Source organism: Cervus canadensis, chromosome 14 (genome assembly GCF_019320065.1).
Source record: "Cervus canadensis isolate Bull #8, Minnesota chromosome 14, ASM1932006v1, whole genome shotgun sequence".
Classification (NCBI taxonomy): Eukaryota; Metazoa; Chordata; class Mammalia; order Artiodactyla; family Cervidae; genus Cervus; species Cervus canadensis.
Genome location: NC_057399.1, coordinates 13570309 through 13582758, shown reverse-complemented (window position 1 = coordinate 13582758; position 12450 = coordinate 13570309). Strand labels below are relative to the sequence as shown.

The 12450-nt window shown below is 50.2% G+C and overlaps 2 protein-coding genes across 4 annotated transcripts; one reads left to right on the top strand and one right to left on the bottom strand.

Annotated features, from left to right (window-relative positions):
* Positions 1-3325: 3325 nt before the first annotated feature.
* SIT1 (signaling threshold regulating transmembrane adaptor 1) lies at positions 3326-9362 on the bottom strand. Its single transcript, XM_043486422.1, has 7 exons — positions 9279-9362; positions 5108-5170; positions 4747-5065; positions 4493-4628; positions 4349-4407; positions 4194-4255; positions 3326-4105 (listed from the first exon to the last, which is right to left on the bottom strand). Exons 1-7 carry the CDS (start codon positions 9360-9362, stop codon positions 3872-3874), a joined length of 957 nt encoding a protein of 318 aa, XP_043342357.1. The 3' UTR covers positions 3326-3871.
* A 62-nt stretch (positions 9363-9424) lies between these two features.
* On the top strand, positions 9425-12352 carry CCDC107 (coiled-coil domain containing 107). 3 transcript variants are annotated; one of them, XM_043486522.1, is made up of 6 exons: positions 9521-9700; positions 9790-9944; positions 11568-11628; positions 11716-11806; positions 11904-12016; positions 12100-12352. In XM_043486522.1, the coding sequence occupies exons 1-6, from the start codon at positions 9595-9597 to the stop codon at positions 12345-12347; spliced, it is 774 nt and encodes a 257-aa protein (XP_043342457.1). In that variant the 5' UTR covers positions 9521-9594; the 3' UTR covers positions 12348-12352. The 3 variants fall into 3 exon arrangements, with proteins under 3 accessions (XP_043342456.1, XP_043342457.1, XP_043342455.1); XM_043486520.1 differs by having other exon boundaries at positions 11565-11628; XM_043486521.1 differs by lacking the exon at positions 9790-9944 and having other exon boundaries at positions 9425-9700; positions 11565-11628.
* Positions 12353-12450: the final 98 nt, after the last annotated feature.

The following is a 12450-nucleotide window of genomic DNA, read 5'->3' as shown; positions in this document are numbered from 1 at the left end:
GCGTAGGAATGAGGTGGGCGGGGGATGGCCTTTTACTTTGTTTTTTCCCCCTCTAGTAGGAGTTCTCAACTTTGGCACTTTTAACTTCAGGGGCCAGCAATTGTCTGCTGTGAGTGACTGATCTGAGTGTTGAGCAGCATCCCTGGCTTCCACCCACTACAGGCTGACAGCACTCCCTCTCCAGCTGTGAACCAAAACTGTCTCCGGATATTGCCAAATGTCTCCTGGGGTTGTCAAAGTTACTTCTGGTTGAGAACCCACTGTTGTATACCCTTTAGATCTGTTTTATTTTTTTAATCATGTGTTCACATTATTCCTATAATTAAACATGTAACTGAGATCATGAGACAGAGGAGGAAATAGAAAACTGTTGTGAGGAAGCAGAAGCATAAAGTAGAGAATACACATTAAGGGATAGGAAGCAGGTTAGCAAAGTGGTAAGAAATTTGGGGGAAAAATAAAAGAAGCAGAGACAGAGTGATTCACAGGGCTGGAGGAGAAGGAGTGTGAAGACCCACATCCTCCTGTCACCAAGGTCCCCAGTGATGCCAGAATCAGAGATAATAACAGTCTGCATATGCCCAGTCAGATCACAGACACTGTTATGGGATTCCCATTCCATCCAGCCTCTTAATTACCCAGGTGTCCTTACAATAAACACCCCTTTACTTAAGCTAGGCTAAATGAGTGTATTCCTTTACAACAAAGGTCCTGTAGATTAAGTGCCCAATAAAGAGATGGGCCCCCACTTCTTAGGATGAGTAGGCTGCAAATATGGTCTACAAAAGAACTGTAAAAGGAACTTTAGAAAGCGCTTCCTGGGACGAAGTGGTGGTGGAGGGGGGAGACCTCGGCCATCCATCAAGGCTGGCTCCAAATTCCTCCAGGGCTGTCGTGTACAGGAGGGAGAAGACGGTATAACTCTAGCTCAGGGGGCAGAACTGGTGACAAAAGTAACAGGGAAGTATATTCCCCTTAAAAAAAGAAGCTATAACAATAAGAAAGCGTGGAAGCAGTGTTTGGTAAGGAAGTGAGTTCCCAATCTCTGGAAGCTCATAGGGTGATTCCTGCAGTGGGTATAAGTTTGGGTCAGGTCTCTCAGCTTCCTTTACATCTAGAAATGTAAAAGCTTGGCAAGAGAGAGACTAGATTAACTCACACCATATGCAGAACTCTCTTAGGCTCAAATGGCATGATGGAATATTTAGTTATTAAATCAGAGGAGGGTGGTTGGTCGAGTTAAACAATAAGGAAAGATCTCAGAGGTTTAGCATCTTCAGTTGGCCTTGATCAGCTGGTCTTTCCCCACAGAATTAGTCAGAACTTGTGGTTTCGAGAGAGAAAAAAATCCAACTTAGTCTGAATTATGCAAAAAAGGGAATTTATTAGCTTACAGAACCGAAAAGTTGAGGAGGCTGGTCTAGCTCTGGGCATGGCTGAATCCAAGGCTTCAAATGAAGTCATTAAGACTTGGTCTGTCTCCATGTCTCAGCTTTGTTTCCTTTTCTTTGTAGCCAAAACTAGCTTGTAAGTTTAGGGTCATCTTGACAGTGCAGAGCAAGGTCAACGCTCGAGGGACCTTGGCTGAAGGGCTTCTGCGGCCCTTCCCCACCTAGAAGTAATTCCTTCGTTGTTCAGTCGCTAAGTTGTGTGACTCTTTGCCACCAGCACGCCAGGCTTCCCTGTCCTTCATCATCTCCCAGAGTTATGAAGATGATTGCGCCTTTGATTGTCCCAAAGACCCTGCCTCTTCGCATCTTTAGCGTAATCCTATCCTCCCAGCTGGAATCTCGGAAAGAGATTCTGCCACCACCACCTCCTCCTCACCCCACTCCACCCCAGCCCCCGCAACACGCACCTTCCTCCCCCACCCCAAACACACACACCCACCCCGGCCCCGGGGACTTCCCCTAAGACTCCACCCCTGGGGATTTGCGTAGGACGAGGCGCTCCTACGGGCTGGAAATAGACACCAGGGAGGGAAGGGAAGCTGCTAAGAAAAGCACCTGGAGCTGTAGAAGGGGCAAGAACTGTCAGTTATTTCATGATCAGCTAACGAGACGTGGCGGGGGAGGGGGGGGGTGGCGCTTAGAAGGTGTCGGAGGCGGATCTGGCTGCCCCGACTATTTCCTAGATGCAGAGATCACTCAGTAAGTTGCCACAGTCCTGGCGTTCAGGCATGAGGACCTAGGCTAGGGCACGAGTCTCGGTGATAAACGAGATGAGAAGGTAAGAAAAATCCAAGAGTTGTAGAAGAAAGGGAAGGCAGAGGATCCAGGCTTTGGTAACTGGAAGGAGAACAAAGTTTATATAGCACCCAGCTTCAGACGGACGGCCGCCTCTCTGAGACCACACGGCCAGAGCTCAGCGAAGTCCCAGGAGAGACTCGGAAGGGCGGTCCCGCCCGGTCGGGACTACATCTCCCAGCATGCTGTGGGCCGAGCTGCACTAAGCCTGCGCAGAGGTGGTGGCGAGGCCGCGTCGCGTCGGGAGGGGGCGCTCGCGGTTTAGTCCTGAGCGAGCCGAGACCGCGGGCGTTGTGTGAATCCCGCGACGACACGGCGTCTAGGGGCCGAGGTTTGCGGCCTGGATTGCGGGCGCTTGAGACCTCCGCCGCGGTTCCCGGCTCGTCCCAGGAGGTTGGCTGGACCCCAGCCTTTGCGTCTCCCAAGGTCAGGGTCTCATGTCTCCTGGGCCGCGAGCACACCGAGTCGTCTTTAGCACAGCAGCTCTTAGAACCCCACATCCAGCTGCCGGCGGTTCCCCACGTCCGGTACCCGCCCCTATAGCCACCTTCCCTCCTACGCAGCCCCAGCTGCCTGCTGTTAACCGCGACCGGGACCTCTTCTGGGGAGGCCCAGGTTGGGGTCCTCAAAGGTCCAGGAACCCTAGAAAACCTACTCTGTGGTTTTCTCTGGAACTCTAAGTGGAAAGGAGAGAAGTTTGGAAGTAAAAGCCTCAGCTTCTCCCTCTTTTCCACTCAAACCTCAGTAAAGTCTGTCAGGAGATCGACAAAGGCTGAAGGGGGAAATGGCCCAGACCTCAGGTGGTGGGTGATGGCCCTGGGCAGGTAGGTCAGAGGCTGGGAAGCTTGCAGACCCCAGGTGATGGGAGTGGAGAGGCTCTGTGTGCAAATCCTGGGGACGGTCTAGCAGCAACTGGACTCCGGCCCCCACCTGTAAGACCCACCCCTGCATCAGTGATGCTACGGCCCCTCTTTCCCAGATAGATGCTCCCAGAAGCGCTCTGCGCAGAGAGCAGGTTTCGCAGGCCCACCATGTGGGGCCTGTTGCAGGTGTGTCTCACTCTCTAGGTCAAATCGAAACGCTTTTTTCAGAAGTTTTATTTAAAAACTTTGGCACACGACAGAGACGGCAGGATGGAGACTGGTGTTCTGCCAGGCTTCTCAAGTCAGAGACCAGGCTTGGGTTTCTCAGGTCACCGGATTCCAGGACCTGCCTGTGGGCTCCTGAGGAGGATACCCCTCACTGACCTCGCAGACTCTTTCCCCCTCCCCTACTGCCCACTTCTGGTGTAAGACACCGAGGTGTCAGGGGTAGACTAAAGGGTGTGGAATGGAAAGGATCTGGAGTTTGGGGCTTGAGAGGAACAGATAGAGCGGGGGGAAAAGGGGGTGGAGATGGGGGCCACTGCCTTTTCTTCCTCCATCCTCAAGAATCGGGGCCTGCCATTCCTCTGAGAGGTCTCCCTCACAGCTCAGATAGAAAGTTCGGGGACCATCACTCCTGTGACTGAGGAAGGGCTGTCTGTCTTCAGGGGTTGGTCAGGAAACAGTCATGGCCCCAGACAGGGTAGCAGTAGCCCATGCAACCGAGGAGGCTGGGGAGATGGATGCGCCAGGCCCCCTGTCTCAGCTGGGTGCGGGATGGCTGTTGGCATAGGCCTGGTCTGGAAAGGAAGCTCGGGCCCTGCGCCCCTGGGCACACACAGAGGCGTAGAGCTCTGGCTCAGGATCTGAGGCCTGGGGCTTTGGCTCGGAGTCCAGCACCACCTCCGAGTACTTGATAGGGCTTCCAGGGCTGGGGACCCAGCCCTGAGGAGGCCGCAGCTGCAGGCTGGTATAGCACATCACCTCCTCTGCAGCCTGGAGATGCAAGGCTGTTAGAAGCTCCCGGGACCCTTGAGAAATCCCCCACTACCTTCCCTCCCCTCTTCAGCCACAGCTGACTCACCCCGGCAGGGCCTCCAGGGGCTGCATCTTGTGGGCCTGGCCCTGGTTCCCGAGACAGCCGTCCTGGGGCAGGGAACAGGAGTCTGGTCACTTCTTGTTCTTCCCCTGCACCCAGGACCTGGCCACTTGCACCCCTCCCCTTGGCCAGCTTCCTACCTGTCTGCAGATAATGCAGGTTCCCATACAGAGGAACGTCTTCCACAGACTCCCCAGAGCTGCAACACAGGTATTAGGGGATGAGAGGCGGCTTGTTGGTAAGGGGGGACTCTCCATCAGCCCATCTTTCTGGCCCCCACTCACCGTCCGTGTCCTGGGTGGCTCCTGCTCCGGCCACTGGTCCAGTGGAACAAGTGCACAGCCAGTGAGATGAGGAGCAGCAGGGTCACAGCCCCTGAGAGGGCCCACAGCCCCCAGCCGTCGCTCAGAGAGGGGATTCCTGTGGATGTGAGAGAGAGGGGAGGGAGTGTTACTGCCCAGCCTAACCCTCCAGGGCCCGGCAAGTGGGACACGGGGCCACGTGACCCCTCCCCCTGCCCCTGCCCCGCCCAGCTCACCGGGCAGTAGCTCCGTGCAGTTGCGGTAACTGCGCTGGCCTGCTGTAGACATCCTGCCCGGAGCCAAAGGATCAGCCTGATTTATGATCTGACAGCTGTGGCAGCCCCCTTGACTCCCACCCCTCTCCGGGCCTGACCCCCACAGCTCAGCATCTTCAATACCGGTGGTGGCAAAGTCGCTGATTTCCGGGGGAGGAAGGGGGAGGGGAGGAGGGGGAGGGGAGGGATGAGTTGAAGAACAAAGACACCGCCCTGTGCCTGCACCTGCGCCACCCCGAGCTCTTAAGCTTCCGCCCCCACCCCACCCTTCCCCTGTACCCTGTACCCATCTCAGTCAGAAAAAAGGCAGGCCTGAGTTTACCGAGCGCCGGGCACGTGAGCTCATGAAGACCCCAAGGCGGCCAGAAGTGGCCTGAGGCAGGACCTACAAGACAAGCCAGGCCTCATGATGGAGATTACTTTCTGCCCCAGGATGTCTGCCCCTTCTCTCCAGCGCTGAGTCCCTTGACAGAGAATAAGGAGAGGGAGGGCATAATCCTCAGTGGGCATGCTACAAAGTGAAAACGGGATGAGGAGGCCCCCTTCTGCCTACAATCCCACCACATGCTGAGGCTGCCCCCCAACCAAGGGACAGGTGTTAAGAATGACTTGTTATTGTTATTGTAACTGGTGTAATAGATTTAGGGGATAGAGGAAGCTTGATTCCCTCCTCCAGTCCAGTTCATCCAAGCTGTCCCTAAGAACTGTGAACCTCAAAAGTTAGTTGAAGTAAAGAAACCTCTGCCCCAGTCCTGTCCTGGGAAGCAGCCCCGTGTTTGCACTTGTACACTTCAGGGAGCGGCCAAGGGAGACAGCTCAGCCACATGGGAGGCTACTGATGTGGGAAGAGGGATTCTAAGTTCCAAATATAAACCTTAGACCAGAGGTCAGAGATCTGTTTTGTCTAGCCCATATGATGGTTTTTTTTTTTTTTTTTCCAAAGATTTAAAATCACTGTAGCAGTGTGCCTGGGGTGGGCATGGTAGCAGAGGTCCTGCCACTCTAAGCAATCAATAAGAGGGTATTGTTTCTAAAGAATTTAAAAACAAAGCTCGCTAAAAGTCAGTGTCCTTTTCATTATCACCATGTTCCAGCAATTCTAAAAAAAAGAAAAAATCAATGATAAAATATTCCTTTCTGAAAAATGTATTTTAAATTATTTTTTGGCTGTGCTGAGTCTTCGTTGCAGCGCACGGGCTTTATCTAAATGTGTTGCTCAGGCTTCTCAATGCGGTGCCTTCTCTTGCTGCCGGAGCTCAGGCTCTAGGGGCTTCAGTGCTTGCACTCTCGGCATCTAGAGCGAGGACTCAGTAGTTGTGGTGCTCTGGCTTAGTTGCTCCGCTGGCATCTTCCTGACCAGGGATCGAACTGATATCCCCTGCATTGCAAGGCCGATTCCGAACTACTGGACCATCAGGGAAGCCCTCTGAAAAATATTTTGTAGATATATGTTCTAAATTGTTGTGGTTACTGGTGAGTTTTAATACTATGTAAAATTCAAATTTCAAATATGTAAAATTCATTGGAAGGACTGATGCTCAAGCTGAAACTCCAATACTTTGGCCACCTGATGGAAAAACTGACTCATCTGAAAGGACCCTGATGCTGGGAAAGATTGAAGGTGGGAGGAAAAGGGGACAACAGAGGATGAGGTGGTTGAATGGCATCACTGACTCAGTGGACATGAGTTTGAGTAAGCTCTGGGAGTTGGTGACGGACAGGGAAGCCTGGTGTGCTGCAGTCCATGGGGTCGCAAAGAGTCGGACACAACTGAGCTAGTAAACTGAACTGAAACTTCAAATTAGCACACTTGTGTTACTTACCCTTTAAAAATATTATAATCCACAACTTTCCTGGTGGTCCAGTGGTTAAGACTCCATGCTCCCAGTGCAGAGGGCTCAGGTTCCATCCCTGGTCAGGAAACTAGATTTCACATTCTGCAACTAAGAGTTTGAATGTTGCAACTAAGAACTGGCACAGCCAAATTTTTTTTTAATGTATATATTATAATCTGCATGGAAGTTAATCTGTAGAATCCTAGTTATACAGCTGTATAATCCTAGGTATACAGCTGGCTCCTGACACAAGGTTGAGCTACATGTGTTTATATCCAGAATTAGTTCTTAACAGTTTTTAATTGTTCTTTGGTTTGGGCACAATTTCTGTGTCCAACTCCTACGATATTATATTTTCCTGCATCTAACCAATAGATTTAAAAACAAACAATGATTTGAAAAGTGATTGAAAAGTCAAATAAACAGAGCTTGAGTAGTTTAATTCTGTCATTCTAGGTGACCACTTAAGTTTTTGTTTGTATTGAAAATGTCTGGAATTTACTGTGAAATGGAATTTTTATGAATCTCTGCCAAACATCCCTTTGTTTAAGACTTTCTTTTCCCATTTGTATGTTTGTTGCTTCATATGAAAGAAACTTTTTTGAAATGAAAATTAATAAAAGGTACTCTTTAATCAACTATGGGTGGAAATTGACAAATGTAGCTATATTCTCTATTGAATATGAATATGCCAAAATTATTTTTGACAAATTTTCAGAAGTTAACTTTAGAAAAAGAAATTAGAGTTATTCATTACTCAGCTAGGTTACTATGTAGGTACAAGTTTTTTACCCCTTTCTCAAAAAATACAATAATGTATCAAAGAAATTCATTACCCTTTCTTGTTCTGTAATGTAACTCTTCAATTTTAACTCTTTTTATATTGTCATGATTATATCTACAGACTCCAATAAAAGAGATAATTCACTGTCAGATTTTCTGGCCCTTATTATTTTCTGGGCCCTGTTAATTTGTTTCATTTACTATTTATTTGGAGAAGGAAATGGCAACCCTCTCCAGTATTCTTGCCTGGAGAATTACATGAACAGAGGAGCCTGGCAGGCTACAGTCCATGGGGTCGCAAAGAGTCAGACATGACTGAGGCGACTCTCGTATGCCACTGATTCGTTGTCAACCTTAAAAACTGGAGTTCCAGTTTTTTGAAATCCCGATTCATTGATCTATTGGAAAAAAATCAGAAGGGCAATAGTGGGCCGGAATTCCCTAAAGGCAACAATCAGCTGGGGGCCATTTATCATGTTACAGCTGGCCTGAATCACTTGTTTACATTGATTATGTCAACTGGCTTAGTGTCAGGGTTTGGACTGCCAAGCCAGGTTGCCTCTGGGTATTCCGCTAGACAGGACAACTATCCTGAGTGAGGGTCTCCCTCTGCCCTGCCCACTCCCTTTCTGGAAGGACAAAAAGATATACCTGTATTTCATTCATTTATTTAACACACCTATACCTCATCTGTTTAATACATACGTACCAATTGCTTGCTTATATACCAAGCTCTGGAGATACAAATGTGAGTGGGAAATGGTTTCTTGCCTCAAAGAGTTCTTGGTCTAATTAGGAATAGGGCCCTATGCATCCTAGACAATTAAAAGACAGTGTGGAAAGGAGAGAGATTACTCAGCTCTGACTGGAGGAGGTGCAGGAGAGCCTGGATAGGTGGTGATGAGTGGCAGATCTTATGCAGACAGACAGAAGAGGGTTGAAATCTCTGCCAGCCTCTTACCTGATTACAAACTTAACCTTCCTGAACCTTAGTTTCCTCATTCTTTAAAAAAAACTTTATATTTACCTGTTGGGTCGTTTTGAACACATTAATCTCATTCAACCAGGATTCATTGAGTGCCTGCTAGCATCAGGTGCTGTGCTAGGCTATAGGAATAACATGGTAAAGAAAAAGAGATATGGCCCCTGCTCTCATGAAATTTACAATCTAGCTGTATTTTATTTTTGTAATTAATTTTAGTTGATTAGTTAATTTTGAGTAATTTAAATGGTTTGTTGAAATATAATTGACGTACAATAGTTGTTTGAAGAAAGTACAATAGCTGCACTGATGAATAAGCCAGAAGTTAAGGGTTCTGTATATAGTCCATGGGGTCGCAAAGAGTCGGACAGGACTGAGCGACTTTCACTTCCACTTAAGAAGGGAACACGCACATACGGGAGGAAAGTGAGTTCTGAAAGTTGTATATAGATGTTAACTGTGCAGAAACAGTCTCGGGGACAGTTAATGTTATTTTGTGTCTGGCTATATAGTCGCTGCTTAAAATGGGACGTGCTTTACTAAAGTGCAAAAGCAGCCGTGCTGAGAATGAGCCCCGTGAGGTTGGTGCGCGTGGAGGCGCACTGCCTGCGTAACTGTAGCAGCTGACGGATGACACCCCCGCAACACGCCGCTCGGCTTCCCCACCCCGAGGGCAGGAGGATCGCTTCTTGGCGGGCTTAGTCGTGAGAAGCGGGGTAAGTCTACGCGCACGGGCGCGTGGCACTCTCTGCCCCAGGTCCGGGGACTTTCCCCTAGGCGCTAACAAGGAACTAGTCCTCCGTGTGTAGCCTAGGAAGCAGGCCTTCAGCACGAACCTCGTCCCCGCGCTCGCGTTCAAGCCCTTTATAGCGCGAGAAGGAAATTTATTTTACGGTTAGGGTGAGGAGATCGGTGGCGTAGCACTTAAAAACCACTTCCCGGTATCGCCTTCTAAGAATGTAGGCTTCTGGAGACATTCTGGCTAACAGAATACCTATCCAGGGATAAGGAATGAACTAGTTTCACAAATGAACTAAGTTAAGCCCACAGACCTATGCAAATAAGGCCTGGCCCCGCCCACACGCTAGGTGGGCGTGACCTCCCTGGGAGGCCTGGAGTGGGAATAGCTGGGGAACGCGCCTGCGTGCGCGTGCACCGGTGCGTCCGACAACGCCGGCGCCTGCCGCCTTCTCCCCCTGTTGGCCTGCGATGGCGAGCGTGGTGTCGCTCGCGGGTACGCTGGGGCTGCTACTTGTGTCTGCGCTGCCCGAGGTGCTCGGAGACCGCCGCAGCCCCGACCGCCGGGCACACCCAGGTACCAGCGAGGGCTGCTGGAGGGAGGCTGGGACTGCCCCCGGGCCCCAAGCCCCAGCTGTACTGACCCGCCTCTGCCCTCCTCCTCAGGCGACGCCGCCCAGGTCGGCCCTGGGGCCGCGGAGCCCCGGCGGCACTCGCCGCCGTCCAAGAACCAGCGCGAGCGGGCTCGGTCCGGGCCGCTGCCCTTGGGGGCGCTGTACACCGCGGCCGCCGTGGCTTTTGTGCTGTACAAGTGTTTGCAGGTGCGGGACGGCCAGGGGTGGGGATGCCCGGCCCTGAATCTCGATGAGGGCGCCATGGTGCCAAGAACAAGACACGTTTTCCCGTCATTCTGTAAAATGAAGACAGGAGTTCCCTGACTTTCCAACATGATGGGGTTAGTTAAAGCATCCAGCGAGGTAATGGATGTGAAGGGCTCTTGGTTAATTTTAAATAGTAACCATCACATTTAATCCTTCCAACAATCCACTGAAGAGGTTGTCACTTGCTCAAGGTCACGCAGAGATAGTAACTGGTGGCGCTAAGATTTCAACCCAGCAAATGTCCATACTATAGTAAGTACGGTTTCTCATGAGTTTCCAAGCTTGGCACGAGCAGTTGATTGCTGTAGCCGGAGTTTTTAAGAGTTCAAGGAACTAAGTAGTCTCAAGTTATCCTTGGGAAGGAGGCCCTGAAATGTGAACTGACAGTACATTTTGGTTGCTTAAAACTGTTGAAATGGAAAGTAGTACCTCCCAGGGCTTTCTCTTCAGCCCTGGCCTTGTCACTTACATTGGGAAATAGAGGACTGAGCCAGTTTGGAGATGCCATGAAACTAGGAGGGCTAGCTAATCATGATCCATAGTAGACTTAACAGGCTAGGATGAGGGGCTGAATTTAATGGTGAAATTTTACAAGGATAGATAAACTCTATTCTTGGACCCAAGTATAGTCTGAAAGAAACTTAATTCTCTTGAGGGCACTGTTTTAAAAGCATTGCTGTGGTTCAGTCACTAAGTTGTGTCTGACTCTGCGACCTCATGGACTGCAGCGTGTCAGGCTTCCCAGTCCTTCACCATCTCCCAGAGTTTGCTCAAACTCATGTCCATTGAGTCGGTAATGCCATCTCTTAAACCAGAGTAACAGAGAAGGCAATGGCGCCCCACTCCAGTACTCTTGCCTGGAAAATCCCATGGATGGAGGAGCCTGGTAGGCTGCGGTCCATGGGTTCACTAAGAGTTGGACACGACTGAGCGACTTCACTTTCACTTTTCACTTTAATGCATTGGAGAAGGAAATGGCAACCCACTCCAGTGTTCTTGCCTGGAGAATCCCAGGGACGGGGGAGCCTGGTGGGCTGCCGTCTATGGGGTCACACAGAGTCGGACACGACTGAAATGACTTAGCAGCAGCAAACCAGAGTAAAGCACCCAGAGAAAACCCATGTCAAATGAGCACTGACTGAAAAACATTGGTGCTATTAAATCAGAGAAGACAGGGAGTTTGACCATTGCCTTCAAATTCCTGAGCGGCTGTGATGTTGAAAAGATGATTTTGGAAGGCTCTACTCAGCACCATGAAAAGAAGATACGCGATGGATTGTGTCTGGCTTTGTGTATAAACTAAACCAGAGCTTTATCAAACAACAGAGCTTCTTCTTGGAGGTGTTTTAGTAGATTGAACAGCAACCACACATGGTGGGTACTGACATATTGCTTCCTGTCCTGAGTGAGGAGCTGGAATAGATATTATGACTCTCTGAGATAAAAAAAAAACCCACTAGCTTTGTCTATCTGAAATTATCCTTGGCCTTTATCTGGCTTTGGAGACTGAAGTTATTGAGGTCCTTGTTGCTGCAGTATCCCCCTTGCCTTTTTCCACAGCAGGGGAAAGATGAGGCTGCTGTTCTCCAAGAGGAGGAAGGCAAGAAGGATTCATTGCAGTCAGGTGGGTTTTGCAGAGGTCTGTGCTTGGTGGGGGATTAAGGAACAGCAGAAAGTAAGTAACCGTTGCTCTTTTCTCCCATACCCCCAGAGCAACAGCTGGCCCAGCTGACACAACAGCTTGTCCAGACAGAGCAACACCTGAACAGTCTGATGGCCCAGCTGGACCCCCTTTTTGAGCGGTAAGGAGAGCAATGACCCTGTGGCTAGAGAGAACTTGTGGTGGGTGGGAGAGGTGGGGACAGAGATTGGGCAGCCTCTGAATGGACATGTCTGCAGTGTGACTACCCTGGCTGGAGCCCAGCAGGAGCTTCTACACATGAAGCTACAGACTATCCACCAGCTGTTACAAGACAGCAAACCGAACAAGGGTGTGGAGGTTCCAGAACCAGGTACAGGGTTGGGAGGTGACAGTCTGCTGGAGGTAGAGACAAAGCCTCTGAAACTGGAACATGCCTGATCTCCCCCCTCACAGAGGCCAGCATACCCTTTGCCGAGGACTTCTGTATAGAGGAGGATGAGGAAGAGGCTGGTGACAGTCAGGCCTGGGAGGAGCCCCTAAATTGGAACACAGGGACAAGGAACTTAGCTCCTCCGAGGGAAATGGAGCCCACGCTAAGGAGAAGATGCAGGAAGTCTGCAGCACAGGGCCGCAGTCACAGCCCCCATTGGAAAGAAGGAAAAACAGTGGATGGTTTAGTAAAACAGAGTCTGTTCCTGTGACTGGATGCTCCTGTGTGCTTTTTCCATTCCAGCTGTACACACACGGACACACACATCCACACCCACCCCCCCTTACTAGGTGCCTAAGAACAACCAGGCCTTC